Source organism: Saccopteryx bilineata, chromosome 3 (genome assembly GCF_036850765.1).
Source record: "Saccopteryx bilineata isolate mSacBil1 chromosome 3, mSacBil1_pri_phased_curated, whole genome shotgun sequence".
Taxonomy (NCBI): Eukaryota; Metazoa; Chordata; class Mammalia; order Chiroptera; family Emballonuridae; genus Saccopteryx; species Saccopteryx bilineata.
The window spans coordinates 52,419,277-52,434,014 of record NC_089492.1 but is presented as its reverse complement, the minus strand read 5'-3'; the positions used below and the strand labels follow the sequence as shown (position 1 = coordinate 52,434,014).

Sequence of the window (14,738 nt, the reverse complement as noted above, 5' to 3'; positions counted from 1 at the left end):
AGTATGATACCTCCCACTTCTTCTTTTTTAAGATTGCTGAGGCTATTCGTGTTCTTTTTGGTTCCATATAAATTTTTGGAATATATGTTTTATAACTTTGAAGTATGTCATGGGTATTTTAATTGGTATTGTATTGAATTTATAAATTGCTTTGGGTATTAGACATTTTGATGATGTTTATTCTTCCTAACCATGAGCATAGTATATGCTTCCACTTGTTTGTATCTTCCTTGATTTATTTTATCAATGTTTTGTAATTTTCCAAGTACAAGTCTTTAACTTCTTGGTTACATTTACTCCTAAGTACTTTATTATTTTGTTGCAATAGTGAAGGGGATTGTCTCCTTAATTTCTCTTTCTGACAGTTCATTGTTGGTGTATAAAAATTCCTCTGATTTCTATGTATTAATTTTATACCCTGCCACCTAGCTGAATTCATTTATCAGGTCCAGTAGTTTTTTGACTGAGACTTTAGGGTTTTCTATATACAGTATCGTATCATCTGCAAATAATGATAGTTTTACTTCTTCTTTTCCAATTTGGATGCCTTTTATTTCTTCTTCTTCTCTGATTGCTGTGGCTAGGACTTCCAGGACTATGTTGACTAAGAGTGGTGAAAAGGGGCAACCCTGATCTTAGTGGGATTGCTTATAATTTTTGCCCATTAATTATGATGTTGGCTATGGGTTTTTCATTGATGGCCTTTATCATGTTGAGGTATGTTCCATGTATTCCCACTTTGCTGAGAGTTTTGATCATAAATGGGTGCTGGATTTTATCAAATGCTTTTTCTGCATCTATTGAAATATCATGTGGTTTTTCTCCTTCCTTTTGTTTATGTGATGAATCACATTGATTTATTTGTGAATATTGTACCATCCTTCCCTCCCTAGAATAAATCCCACTTGATCATGATATATGATTTTTTTCATGTATTGCTGGATTCGGTTTGCTAATATTTTGTTGAGGATTTTAGCATCTAAATTCATCAGGGATATTGGCCTATAATTTTCTTTCTTTGTGTTATCTTTGCATGGTTTGGGAATCAGAATTATGCTCACCTCATAAAAGGAGCTTGGAAGTATTCCTTCATCTTGAATTTTTTGAAATAGCTTGAGAAGGATAGGAGTTTATTCTTCTTTGAATCTCTGGTAGAATTCACTTGTAAAACCATCTGGTCCAGGGCTTTTGTTTGTTGGGAGTTTTTTGATAACTGTTTCGATCTCATTTGTTGTAATCAGTCTATTTAGGTTTTCTGATTCTTCCAGATTGATTTTTGAAAGATTATATGTTTCAAGACATTTGTCCATTTCACCTAGGTTGTTTAATTTTTTGGCATACAATTTTTCATAGTATTTTCTTACTATATTTTGTATTTCTGTTTGTCAGTTGTTTCTTCACTCTCATTTCTAATTTTATTTATTGAGGCCTATTTTTTTCTTGGTGAGTCTGGTAAAGGTTCATTGATCTTGTTTACCCTTTCTTTCTTTTTTTTTTTTTTTTTTGTATTTTTCTGAAGCTGGAAATGGGGAGAGACAGTCAGACAGACTCCCGCATGCGCCCGACCGGGATCCACCCAGCACGCCCACCAGGGAGTGATGCTCTGCCCACCAGGGGGCGATGCTCTGCCCCTCCGGGGTGTCGCTCTGTTGCAACCAGAGCCACTCTAGCGCCTGGGGCAGAGGCCAAGGAGCCATCCCCAGCGCCCGGGCCATCTTTGCTCCAATGGAGCCTTGGCTGCAGGAGGGGAAGAGAGAGACAGAGAGGAAGGAGAGGGGGAGGGGTGGAGAAGCAGATGGGCGCTTCTCCTCTGTGCCCTGGCCGGGAATCGAACCCGGGACTTCTGCACATCAGGCTGATGCTCTACCACTGAGCCAACCAGCCAGGGCTTGTTTACCCTTTCAAAGAACCAGTTCTTGGTTTCATTGATCCTCTGTGTTGTTCCTTTAGCCTCTATGTCATTTATTTCCACTCTGATCTTTATTATTTCCTTCCTTCAACTACCTCTGAGCTTTACTTGCTGTTCTTTTTCTAGTTCTTTTAGATGCAGGGTTTGGTTGTTTATTTGAGCTTTTTCTAGGTTCTTAAGGTATGCCTGTAGTGCTATGAACTTCCCTCTCAAGACTGCTTTTGCTGTGTCCCATAAATTTTGAGTTGTTGTATGCTTGTTATTGTTCGTTTCTAGGAATTTTTAAATTTCTTTTTTAATCTCATTGTTAAACCATTCATTATTTAATATCATGCTATTTAGTTTCCATGTGTTTGAGTATTTTTGAGTTTTTCTGTTGTGGTTGATATCTAGTTTCATGCCATTGTGATCAGAGAAAGTGCTTGATATGATTTCAATCTTGTTAAATTTGTTGAGACCTCTTTGTGCCCTAACATGTGGTCTATCCTAGAGAATGTACCATGAGCACTTGAAAAGAACGTATATTCTGCTGCTTTAGGGTGAAAGGTTCTAAAGATATCTATTAAATCGAGTTGATCTAGTGTGTCCTTTAAGTCTGCTGTTTCTTTGTTAATTTTCTTTCTTGAGGATCTATCTAGTGATGTTATTGGGGAATTGAAATTTCCTACTATTATAGTATTGCTGTTGATCTCGCCCTTTATATCCATTAAAGTCTGCTTTATATATTTAGGTGCGTAGATATTTATTATATAATGATTTTATCTTCCTGTTGGATTGCTCCCTTTTTCATTATGTAGTAACCTTCATCTTTATCTCTTACTATAGCCTTTGTTTTAAAGTCCATTTTGTCTGATATAAGTATTGCTACCCAACTTTTTTTTATTTCCATTTGTGTGAAATATTTTTTTCCATCCTTTTATCTTTAGTTTATGTGTATCTTTTGTTTTGAGATTTGTATCTTGTAGACAGCATATTTATGGGTCCTGTTTTCTTATCCACTCAGCTATCCTATGTCTTTTGATTGGATCATTTAATCCATTTAAATTTAAGGTTATTATTGATATGTAGTTGTTTATTGCCATTTTATTCTTTAAAGCTATTTTCCTCTTTTACTATACTGTATTCTTTCCCCTTTTGTTCTGTTTAAAACAGGCCCCTTAACATTTCTTGCAGCATTGGTTTGGTTGTAATGAATTCCATGAGTTTTTGTTTGTTTTTTTTTGGTCTGGGAAGCTTTTTATTTCTCCTTCAATTTTAAATGATAGCCTTGCTGGATAAAGTAATCTTGGTTGTAGGCTCTTGTTCTGCATTACTTTGAATATTTTTGCCACTCCCTTCTGGCCTCAAGTGTTTCTATTGAGAAGTCAGATGTCATCCTTATGAGGGCTCCTTTGTAGGTGACTCTTTTTTTTTTTTTTTTTCTGAAGTTGGAAACAGGGAGGCAGTCAGACAGACTCCTGCATGGGCCTGACCGGGATCCACCTGGCATGCCCACCAGGGGGCGATGCTCTGCCCATCTGTGGCGTTGCTCTGTTGCAACCAGAGCCATTCTAGCACCTGAGGCAGAGGCCGTGGAGCCATCCTCAGCGCCCTGGCCAACTTTGCTCCAATGGAGCCTTGGCTGCGGGAGGGGAAGAGAGAGACAGAGAGGAAAGAGAGGAGGAGGGGTGGAGAAGCAGATGGGCGCTTCTCCTGTGTGCTCTGGCCAGGAATCGAACTCGGGAGTCCTGCACATCAGGCCGACGCTCTACCACTGAGCCAACTGGCCAGGGCCTATGTAGGTGACTTTTTCCTGCATCAATTTAGGGAATTTTTTAGCTATGATTTGATTGAACAAGGTTTCTATCTCTTGTTCTTTCTCTTCTTCAGGAACCTCTATGATGCGGATATTGTTTCTTTTCATGTTGTCACAGAGCTATCTTAGAGTTTCCTCAGACTTTATGAGTCTCTTTTCTTTTTGCTGCTCTGCTTCCATGCCTTTGTTTATCTTGTCCTCTAACTCGCTGATTCAATCCTCAGCTTCATCCATCCTGCTTTTAATTCCTTCCATTGTGTTCTTCATTTCTGATATTGTATTTGTCATTTCTGACTGATTCTTTTTTATTATTTCAATGTTCTTTTTTGTATTTGCTATCTATTTAAGTGCTCGTTATGTCCATCTATTGCTGTTCTAAGATCTTTGAACATCCTAACAATTATTATTTTAAACTCTACATCTCATAATTTGTTTATATCTTACTCATTCAAGTCCTTTTCTGGGATTTCTCTTGATTCATTTGGGTTGCATTTCTTTGCCTTCCCATTCTGTCTGTGTATAAGAAGGGTATATAGCCACAGGAGTCCAATGGGTTTGGCCTCTGTGTTTCCTAGGTGTGGTCTGTCTGCAGGCCCGCCAGAACCTCTGCCGCTGCCTCGGGCATTTGGGTATGGGCGTTGCTGGGCCGGCCAGCTGATGCAGTCACTGTGGTTTCTGCCTCTCCTTCACTGTGGGACTGTGTTCACATGCAGGGGCTATAAGCCCTGTCTGGCCTCAGCATTCACCCCATCCCCTTGGGTGGGGCTGCATGCTGCACTGGAGCTGCAAGCCTTGGCACTGCAGGCGTACCTATGCTCAGCCATGGGTCTCTGCTGGTTCCCTGCTTTCACCCGGGTTTCACCTTGCCCTTGTGAGTGGGATTGCAGGTGGGACCGCTCTTGCTCACCCAGCCTGCAACTGGGTCAGACTGCTTTCATTTGCCCCTTCCACTCCCGCCAAGCAGGACTGAGCTTATGCCAGGCCTCAGTCGTGGCCAGCTCAGCTTCCACCCTCACTGACGGGACCGCACTTTCGTGCCCTGCCACCACTGCCCCCCAGCAAACTCTAAGCAGTGTGGGTGGGGGCACTGCTGCTCAGACCCTAGCACTCAATACTGTATTCCTAAAGGCTCCCTCTCTTTAAGCAACTCTTCTCTGAGTGCCACGGGAGAGTTTGTTTTGCTGGTGTCCTGCTTCCCTTTGCTGGTATTGCTGGTTCCAGGGGAGATATTCACTTTAGATTTGGGGGTTGACTCATCTCAGGGGTTAGGGTGGCTGTCTCTCAAAGTGTTTTTTTCTGTGCCTCCTAGATTACTCTCTCTTTCTGCTACTCTGGTCCTCTCATCTCTCCCCATCCCTCGGAATCTCGGATGAGTGGTTGTAAAAGAGGTTTTCTGCATGGTCCCTTTAAGAAGAATTCTGGGTCTGAGAAATCTGTCTCTTTCTCACAAACAGTATCCTGGCTTGTTTGGCAGATAAATACTCTTCATATGCCTCTTCTAGTCTTTGAGGCTGCAGGCTGGGGCTTTGGTCCTGGGGCCCAGGACCCTCCCCTCTCCACTAAACTCACTTCTCGCCATTCGAGTCCCTCTGGGCTGCCATTCACTCCCAGGATCTGGGCAGCCCTCTCCACGTTTCTGCTTTTTCTACCAGTCTCTGTGGCTTCTTCAGTGTTCCTTGGTTAGAGTCCTCTTAGTTTAGTCCAAAGTTGGTTTTCCCAGATGATTGTTCTTAAAATTAAGTTGTAATCCACTTCGGTTCTGGGAGGTGGAAGTTGGTACGTCCACCTACTCCATTGCCATCTTGCCACCTCTAAAAGTCATTTTATATAATTGGATATGACTTTGAACTAGGAATGGCTAATATATATTGAATGTTTGCCTTTTGCCAGGCTCTATTCTCAGCATTTTACTACTCCTATATAATATTCATAATAATCTGTCTTTGGCTTAGTAACAACAAGCTATTTCTATCATATTTTACACATAAGGAAACAGGCATAATGTGGTTACTAAGTAAAGTGCTCAAGGTCCCACTGGAAGGATGGGTACAGTCAGGACTAGATGTGGGCATTATGATTTTAGGTATAACAGCCTCAGAGCTTTGGTATAGAATACATTAGACCGGAATATATAAGATAAAAGCTATTATTAAGAAACAAGTTGTAGAAGATTTTAATGTGCTTCCTAGACTTTGAAAAATCTGGGTAAGAATAAATAAGATAAAGAATGAAGAGAAGGCCCTGGCTGGTTGACTCAGCATAGAGCGTTGGCCAGGCGTGTGGAAGTCCCAGCTTCGATTCTCAGCCAGGGCACCCAGCAGAAGTGCCCATTTGCTTCTCCATCCTTCCCCCTCTCCTTCCTCTCTCTCTCTTACCTTCCTGCAGCCAAGGCTCCACTGGAGCAAAGTTGGCCCGGGTGCTGAGGATGGCTCCATAGCCTCTGCCTCAGGCACTAGAATGGCTCCAGCCACAATGGAATAACGCCCCAGATGGGCAGAGCATCACCCCCTGGTGGGCATGCCGAGTGGATCTCAGTTGGGTGCATGTAGAAATCTGTCTGACTGCCTCCCTGATTCTAACTTCAGAAAAATACAAGAAAAAAAAAAGAATGAAGAAAAGTACTAAACCTTTCAGACTACTTCCTTTTTTCTTCTCAAAAATAAATAAGACCTATTTGAACAATGCTTATATAATATTTGCTTAGTATTTGCAATTACATAGTCATAGACCAATAAAGGGTGTAAGAATATGTAGGTGAAAGCAAATCAATTGATGCTACAGGTCAGAAAAAAGATCATTTAAAATTTTGACATTATGGAAAGAGTTTATGTGAGTTTACTTAAATTTAAAAAGTAATACATTAATGGTAGTATAAGTTAATAGTTAAGAGAAAAATGGACATTTAAGGCTTTTTTAAAAGCCAAATATGTATGTTTCATTATGGTCTTATTTTAAAAGCATACCATATAAAAATAAAATGTCATGTTTTCTCAAGAAGCATAAATTTACATGAAATTAGCAGGTATTAGATTTAACAATGGAACTGATTTTTCTGTCATACATTAATTAAAGGAATTCTGCAATGAAAGTGTGATGCCACATTATGATTTGGTATTACTAAATTGTGGTTACAGAAACTGTTCACTGAAACACACAGTGAAAAAAAATAAAGTAGGCATTTCTGTCAATTCAGTGAGCTAAACAAATGAGATTTTACCTTTCTTCACAGGTTGGAGGGTCATCTCTTCTGAGCTCATGGGAAGCCCTCCTGGATCTCTGTTCTTGATTTCTAACAGTGAGACTGCACAAAATGAGACATTTACATGTCAGTTGAGATCATTCTGTATCAATGAAAGCTTTTAAACTGCAGAATACCAAGTAGAACTATCTTTCTTTCTCTTTCTCTCTCTCTCTCTCCCCTCCCTCCCTTCCTTCCTTCCTTCCTTCCTTCCTTCCTTCCTTCCTTCCTTCCTTCCTTTTTTATTGAATTCAGAGAAAGGAAGGGAGAGAGAGGGAGACAAAAACATCAATCTGTTTCTGTATGTGCTCCAGCCAAGGATTGAACCAGCCACTTCTGCATCTCGGGACTAGCTCCAACTAACCAAGCCATCCAGCCAGAGCCTGATTGGTTTTCTTAAGAAAACCAGAAGTATGACAATAAAGTACTAGCAAAATAAATTATATTTATATGGAGGTATTTACCCAAAATCTGTGTACTCTAGTTGACCAATGTCATCCTGTTAAATTGAATCATCTAAATAAAAATTTTAAAATTATATTTATAATATTGTGGTATACACTAATCAAGGAAGAGTTTGCATTTAGAATAATACTTTTCATAAATAGCATGTCCATTAGAAAGTAGTAAAAACATTTTCAGGAATATTTTGGATTTTCATTTCTTTTTGTTTTCAAATATTGTTTATTTCATTTCATTTTTGCACCTTGAAAACACGTATATATTCTCCAGAATTTGTTTACAGTCAAATGGAAGTTTTATATATTTATAGGCACATATACAGAGAGAACCAGGAAAGTGTGCAATAAAATCTGTTGTATTGTTCAAGAGAGTTTCCTTATACATTTTGTACATTCTTTTGTAAATTCCAAGTATTTTTGTTGTTACTGTAAATGGAATTTCACTTCCATCTCATCTACATATGAAGGCTATTTACTTCCTTAATGCTTTACTGAACTCTCATTTATATATCAAAGGTATCAGGCTTAAAGTGTACAATTAAGTGGTTTTTAGTATAATCACAAGGTTGTACAACTATCACTATAATTTCATAACATTTTCATCACATCAAAAAGAAGCCCAGCCCTGTTTGCAATTACACCTCATTACTTTCTATATCCCACTTTACCAGCCCTAGATGTACTCAAATTTACTTCCTGACTCTACAGATTTTTCTCTTCTGAATTATACAATATGTTGTATTATAGCTGGCTTCTCTCACTTGGCATGATGTTTCCAAGGTTAACTCATGTTGTGGCATGTATCAGTACTTTTATTCCTTTTTGCTGCTTAATAATATTCCATTGTATGGACATACCACAATTTGTTATCCATTCATCAGTTTATGAACATTTAGGTTGTTAGTATCTTTTGGCTATTTATAATAAAATAGTATGTCTGTGGATAGTCATTATAAATTTTTGTGTAGTCTGTTTTTTATTGTGTTTTTTTTAATTTTTATTTTTTTGTATCTTTCTAAAGTGAGAAGCTGGGAGGCAGAGAGACAGACTGTTGCATGTACCCAATCGGGATCCACCTGGCATGCCCAATAGAGGGCGATGCTCTGCCCTACTGGGGCGTTGCTCAGTTGCAACTGGAGCCATTCTCGCACCTGAGGCAGAGGCCATGGAGCCATCCTCAGCGCTCGGGACAACTTTGCTCCAATGCAGCCTTTGCTGTGGGAGAGGAAGACAGAGATAGAAAGGAGAGGGGAAAGGTGGAGAAGCAGATAGGCTCTTCTTCTGTGTGCCCTGGCCGGGAATTGAAGCCAGGACTTCCACACACCGGGCTGACACTACCACTGAGCCAAACGGCCAGGGCTTGTTGTTTTCTTCTATTTATTTTTTTTAATTAAATATATTGAGGCACAGGTTCAGGTGTGCAACTCAATAAAATATCATTTATACACTGCATCATGTGTCCATTGCCCCAAGCAAAGTATTTCATCTTCCTTTTCACCCCCTTTGCCCACCTTCACCTACCCCCACCCTTTCATTCTGGCTGTTACCACACTATTGTTTGTCTCCTTTTCTATTTTATTCATCAGTTTAATTTCTTCATAAGATTCTGCATGTAACTGAAATCATATGGTACTTGTCTTTCTCTAACTTACCATACTCACCCATGTATAAGACACACCCTTTTTTCAAAAATTTGGGGTCTAAAAACTGGATGTGTCTTATACAGTGGTTATAGATTTTTTAATTGCATTCCTGCTTTTTCATACAGATGAGTTGTATGAATTTTATGATGAATAAAACTTGAATTTAATAACTTTATGTAATACATTTATTTTTAAATTTCAGGCACCAAAATTAAGGTGTGTCTTATACATGGGGAAATATGGTATTTCACTTAGCATAATAATCTACAAGTCCATCTATGTTGTCTGGTTTTTTATTTTTATTTAGTTTCTAATTCATTAGGGTGACATTGGTTAATAAAATTATATAGGTTTCAGGTGTACAGTTCTATAACATTACCTGTATATTGTATTGTATGTTCGCAACACCAAGTCAAGTCTCCTTCCATCACCATTTATCCCCCCTTTACTTGCTTCAATCCCCACCCCTTTCCTCTGGTATCACTATACTGTTGTCTCTATGATAATTATTTTTGTTTTGCTTAATCTTTTCACCTTTTTCACCCAGACCCCCCAACGTCCTTCCTTCTGACAGCTATTAGTCTGTTCTCTGTATCTGACTCCGTTTTTAATTTTGTTTGTTAGTTTATTTGTTAGAGTCTACATATAGGTGAAATCTCATGGTACTTATCTTTCTCTGACTGGCTTATTTCACTTAGCAGAATGCTCTCCAGGTCAGCCCATGCTGTTATAAAGGAAAGATTTCTTTCTTGTTTCCAGTAGAGTAGTATTCCTTTGTGTAAATGTACTATGGCTTTTATTCCCTTTCTGTTTAATTTATTGGGGTGACACAGGTTTCAGGAGTCCAATTCTGCAACATATCATCTGTACACTGAATTGTGTGTTCATCACTCCAAGTCAGTCTCCATCCATCACCATTTATGCTCCCTATACCCCTTCCAACTCCCTCCACCCCTCTTTACCCCTAAAATCACCACACTGTTGTTTCCATGAGGTTTTTTTCCCCCTTTATTTTACTCAATCCTTCCACCTTACCCCAACCCCATCCTGGACAATTGTCAGATGCTCTCTATGAGTATTCCTCTATTTTGCTTGTTAGTTCATTTTGTTCATTAGATTCTACATATAAGTGAAATTATAAGGTACTTGTCTAGTCTATTATATAAATGTACCACAGCTTTTTATCCACTCATCCACTGATGGGCACTTGGACTGCTTCCAAATCTTGGATATTGTAAATGCTACAGTGAACATAGGGGTGCATATATTCTTTTGAATTAGTTTTTTGGGGGGTTTCTTCAAATATATTTCAAGAAGTGGGATCACTGGAACATAAGGAAGTTTTATTTTAAATTTTTTGAGATACCTCTATACTGACTTCTACAGTGGCTGTACCAATCTGCACTCCCACCAACAGTGCACGAAGGTTCCCTTTTCTCCACATCCTCGCCAACACTTGTTTGTTGATTTATTGATGACAGTCATTCTGACAGGTGTGAGATGATATCTCATTGTGGTTTTAATTTGCATTTCTCTGATGATTAGTGACATTGAGCTTTTTTTTTTTTTTAGTATGTCTATTGGTCATCTCTATGTCCTGTTTGGAGAAGTGTTTATTCAGATCCTTTGTCCATTTTTAATTGCATTGTTTGCCTTTGGGGTGTTGAGTTTTATAAGTTCTTTATAAATTTTGGATACTAACCCCTTACCAGTGTATCATTGGCAAACATGTTCTTCCATACAGAGGGTTGTCTGTTTATTTCATTGATGGTTCCCTTGCTATGCAAACCTTTTAATTTGATATAGCCCCAATTGCTTATTTTTTCCTTTGTTTCCCTTGCCAGATGCGATATACCAGAAAAATACTGCTATGAGAAATGGACAAGATTTTACTGCCTATGACTTTTTAAAAGATTTTTATGGTTTTGAGCCTAACATTTGTCTTCACTCTGTTTTGAATTTACTTTTATGTATGGTATAAGAAGGTAGTTTAGTTTCATTTTTTGTATGTATCTGTCCAGTTTTCAAATACCATTTATTTAATAGACTATCTTTACACCATTGTATATTTTTGCCTCTTTTGTAAAATATTAGCCATAAAGGTGTGCTTTTATTTCTGTGTTCTCTGGTCTGTTTCATTGATCTGTATAATACTTTTTATGCCAGTACCATGCTGCTCTCTTATAATGGCCTTGTAGTATAGTTTGATATCAGATAGCATGATTCTTCCAACTTTGTTCTTTCTCAAGATTGCTGTGGCTACTCAGGGTCTTTGTGGTTCCACATAAATTGTTGAAATATTTATTCTAGGTTTATGAAATATACCATTGATATCTTAATAAGAATTGCATTGTATCTGTAGATTGCTTAGATAGTCTGTGGACATTTTAATGCTTTAATTTTTTCTATTCATAAATGCAGCATATGCTCCCACTTATTTGTATCTTCTCAAATTTCTTCAGTGTCTTATAATTTTCCAATTACAAGTCTATTACTAGGAATTTTATTCTTTTTTTTTTTTCAAGAGGAGGGAAGATAGTGAAACAGATTCTCACATGTGCCCCAACCAGGATCCATCCAGGAACTTCTATGTGGGACCAATGCTTGAATCAACTGAGCTCTTTTTAGTGCCTGAGGCTGACACACTTGGACCAACTGAGCTATCCTCAGTGCCCAGGGCAGACACTCAAATAAATTGAGCCACTGGCTGCAGGAGGAGAAAAGGGAGAGAAGGGGGAGATAGAGAGGTAGAGAAGCAAGTGGTCACTTCTGTTATGTGCTCTGACCGGGAATTGAACCCAGGATGTTCATACACTAGGATAATTGCCTGATAGCTGTGGCTAAGATTTCCAGCACTATGTTGAAAAAGAGTGATGAAAGGGGGCACCCCTGTCTTCTTCCTGATCTTATGGGGACTGCTTTTACAATAGATTTTGCCCATTGAGTATGATGTTGGCTGTTGGTTTCTCATAGATGGCCTTTATTATGTTGAGGTATGTTTCCTATATTCCCACTTGGCTGAATTTTGATCATAAGTGGGTGCTGGATTTTGTCAAATGCTTTTTTTAATCTATTGATATGATCATGTGGTTTTTGTCCTTCATTTTGTTTATGTGATGAATGGGACTTATACTTTTTAACACAAAATTAAATACCACATTATATTTAAACGCTATATTTGAATTTAATCCTTCTTGGGTTTATCATTATTAATTGTTTTTCATGATTACTTTTTGCTGAAGTATATCCTTTCTTATTTCCTTTAGGGAGAATTTAAAGACAGTTAACTCTCTTGACCTTTCCATGTCTGAAAATGTCTAATTTTACCCATACTCTTTAATTATAGTTTGACTAAGTTTTCAGTTACTTTTCTCCAGGACTTTGAAGATGTTACTCTTTTTTTCTTTTATATACACTTATAACATGTGCTACATAGTGTTGGCTATGATGATGATGTCTAGGTATAGATAAATATCTATTTTATTCATCCTAGCTGGTGCAAGTAGGAGAAGCCTGTTCTGGGACCTACCATCACCTGCTACCCTTACACCAACAGTCCCATACATTGTTCAGGCCAAGACCTCTGTCTCTGTGCCCTTCCAAGGCAGCTGACAAGGGAGGAGAATGGGGTAAGTGCCAGTTGGGATATTTTTGTACATTTTTCAAATAATTATCTCTAATCATCTCACTGAGACTGATTAGCAGAGTGGGAAAGCAGTCTAAATATATAGTCTCTTCCCAACTGGTAGGTATTTTCCCCTCCTAGTGTAGGTCTTGGAAACCCACATGCATTAGGTGTGCTAACATGTACCTCTCCTCTAGTTTCCTGCCAGTCATCTAGATTCCTGCTTGGGGCTGAAGTCTTGCCTTGAATGTCAGACTGCTTAGCTCTTGTCGGCTCTTTCTCCCCATGTTCCCACCTGCTGTCTGTTCTCTGTCCCAAATGGACACACCACCCAACATCATGATTCCATTAGTCTTGGGAGTGTCATTTGCTGTATCTCATCAACTAGATTTGAATTTCTTGGAAATTAACACTAGCCCAAGTCAAGCGGAGCAGAGCAAACTTCTTGGACATTTCATTTTCAACCTCCACTTTACTCCCCAATTTTGTTACTATTCTTGATCAGTCTCTATATCAGCTTTTTTTATTCTTCACTAAATAGTGAGGTTTTGGTTCAAATTGTAGTCAAGCCTGTATAAATTGAAAATATTTGAATTGCCTAAAAGTTAAGCACGTTTGGCTGGCAAAACACTTTTCAGAAATGCAATCTAACGTTCCTCTGATTTCTAGGTATAAATCATATGCTTTTCTCTAGACTTTTAATTGTGTAATTCAAATGGTCAAAGGTGTTTGTTTGTTTTTTCCTTTTCCAAGTGAGAGAAAGAGAGATAGAGAGACAGATTCCTGCTTGTACCCCCACTGGGATCCACCTGGCAACCCCTGTCTGGGGCCGATGCTATGCCCACCTGGGTCCATACTCGAAAACAAGTTATTTTTAGTGCCTGAGGCAGAAGCTCCACAGAGCCATTGAAGGGAAGAGTTAGAGAGAGCAAGAGAGAGAGAGAGAGAAGAAGGAGGGGGGTGGAGAAGCAGATGTGCCCTGACTAGGAATCAAACTCAGGACATCCACACACCAGGTGGGCGCTCTACCACTGAACTAACCGGCCAGGTCCATCAAAAGGTGTTTTATATTCAAGTTGTATATCTCTCTTTTTAAAGCAGTGATTGTGCTTCTTCTTTTACCAGTAAGTTAGTCTATATTTTTAGATTTTTTCTCTTCCAGTTAAGCATGTGTTTTGACATTTATCTTTATTAAAAAGCAAAAAAAAAAAATAAGGCAGAAGCAGCAGAGGATAAAATTCAGCTCTTTGTACTTCATAGCCCTAACCTTTAAGACCCATCTCAAACTCTAACTCCTCTGCAAAGCTTTTATTTACCAACGAGAATTTTTTGAGTTCACTCCTTTCTAATAATCTAGGCATCGTTTCTCCCCAAATATTAATATTCAATCACAAACTGCCTTAGATTCTTCTTTAGTTTTTAAGCATATGTCACCCTGGTTGTAAGAATTTGAATATAGATCCCTAATGAGTTAGGATATAGCCTCTTCATTTTTGTTGTTGTGTGCTTCACAGAACCCAAATCAATGTCAGGCATATGGTAGTTGTTTATAAAATACTACTAAATTAATTATAAGCTGGCACAATCCATACATACCATTTCTCAACCAGGAGCACATTAATTACAGAGCCCCAAACCTTACCAAGAACAGCTACAACAGCAGCACCAGCAGAAGCAACAAGCATTGGATCCTCGGTTCCCCACTCCGTGCTGGCCTGGAAGGGGGTCTGATGTCTCCTGGGTTGCAGACATCTGCCGCTTCCGCATTTCTGTCCGTTCTGACCCCATCAGCTGCAGCAATGAAAGGAAAAGGGGATGGAATGGGAGGACAGAGTGACCACCACATAGCTTGATGATTCAGTTGTTTGGATCATTAAGAAGATACAATGTAACTGTATTCAGGTTATTTCCACTAATTCTGGTAAAATCTGGTGCTTAGAACTAACTTACCAAACATTTATTTAATTGTAGCATCTGCCAAGCACTATCATCAATTTTAGGAATCAAATGAGGAATGGAAGTCCCTGCCCCTAGGCACTCACATTTGAGTAAAAGAGACAAGCACTG

At 38.7% G+C, this 14,738-nt stretch overlaps 1 protein-coding gene and 1 non-coding gene across 4 annotated transcripts in view; both read right to left on the bottom strand.

Moving 5' to 3' along the window:
* The window catches only part of RGS20 (regulator of G protein signaling 20), a 128,423-nt gene that overhangs the window by 17,138 nt on the left and 96,547 nt on the right, over window positions 1-14,738 (bottom strand). For all 3 annotated transcript variants that reach the window (XM_066266125.1, XM_066266126.1, XM_066266127.1), the window contains 2 exons: window positions 14,314-14,462; window positions 6,922-7,005 (listed from right to left, as the gene is read on the bottom strand). In XM_066266125.1, coding sequence (XP_066122222.1) covers window positions 6,922-7,005; window positions 14,314-14,462 — 233 coding nt within the window. The remainder of the gene's footprint in view (window positions 1-6,921; window positions 7,006-14,313; window positions 14,463-14,738) is intronic.
* TRNAI-GAU (transfer RNA isoleucine (anticodon GAU)) lies at window positions 1,814-1,889 on the bottom strand. Its single transcript has one exon. It is a non-coding gene; the product is annotated as a tRNA-Ile (tRNA).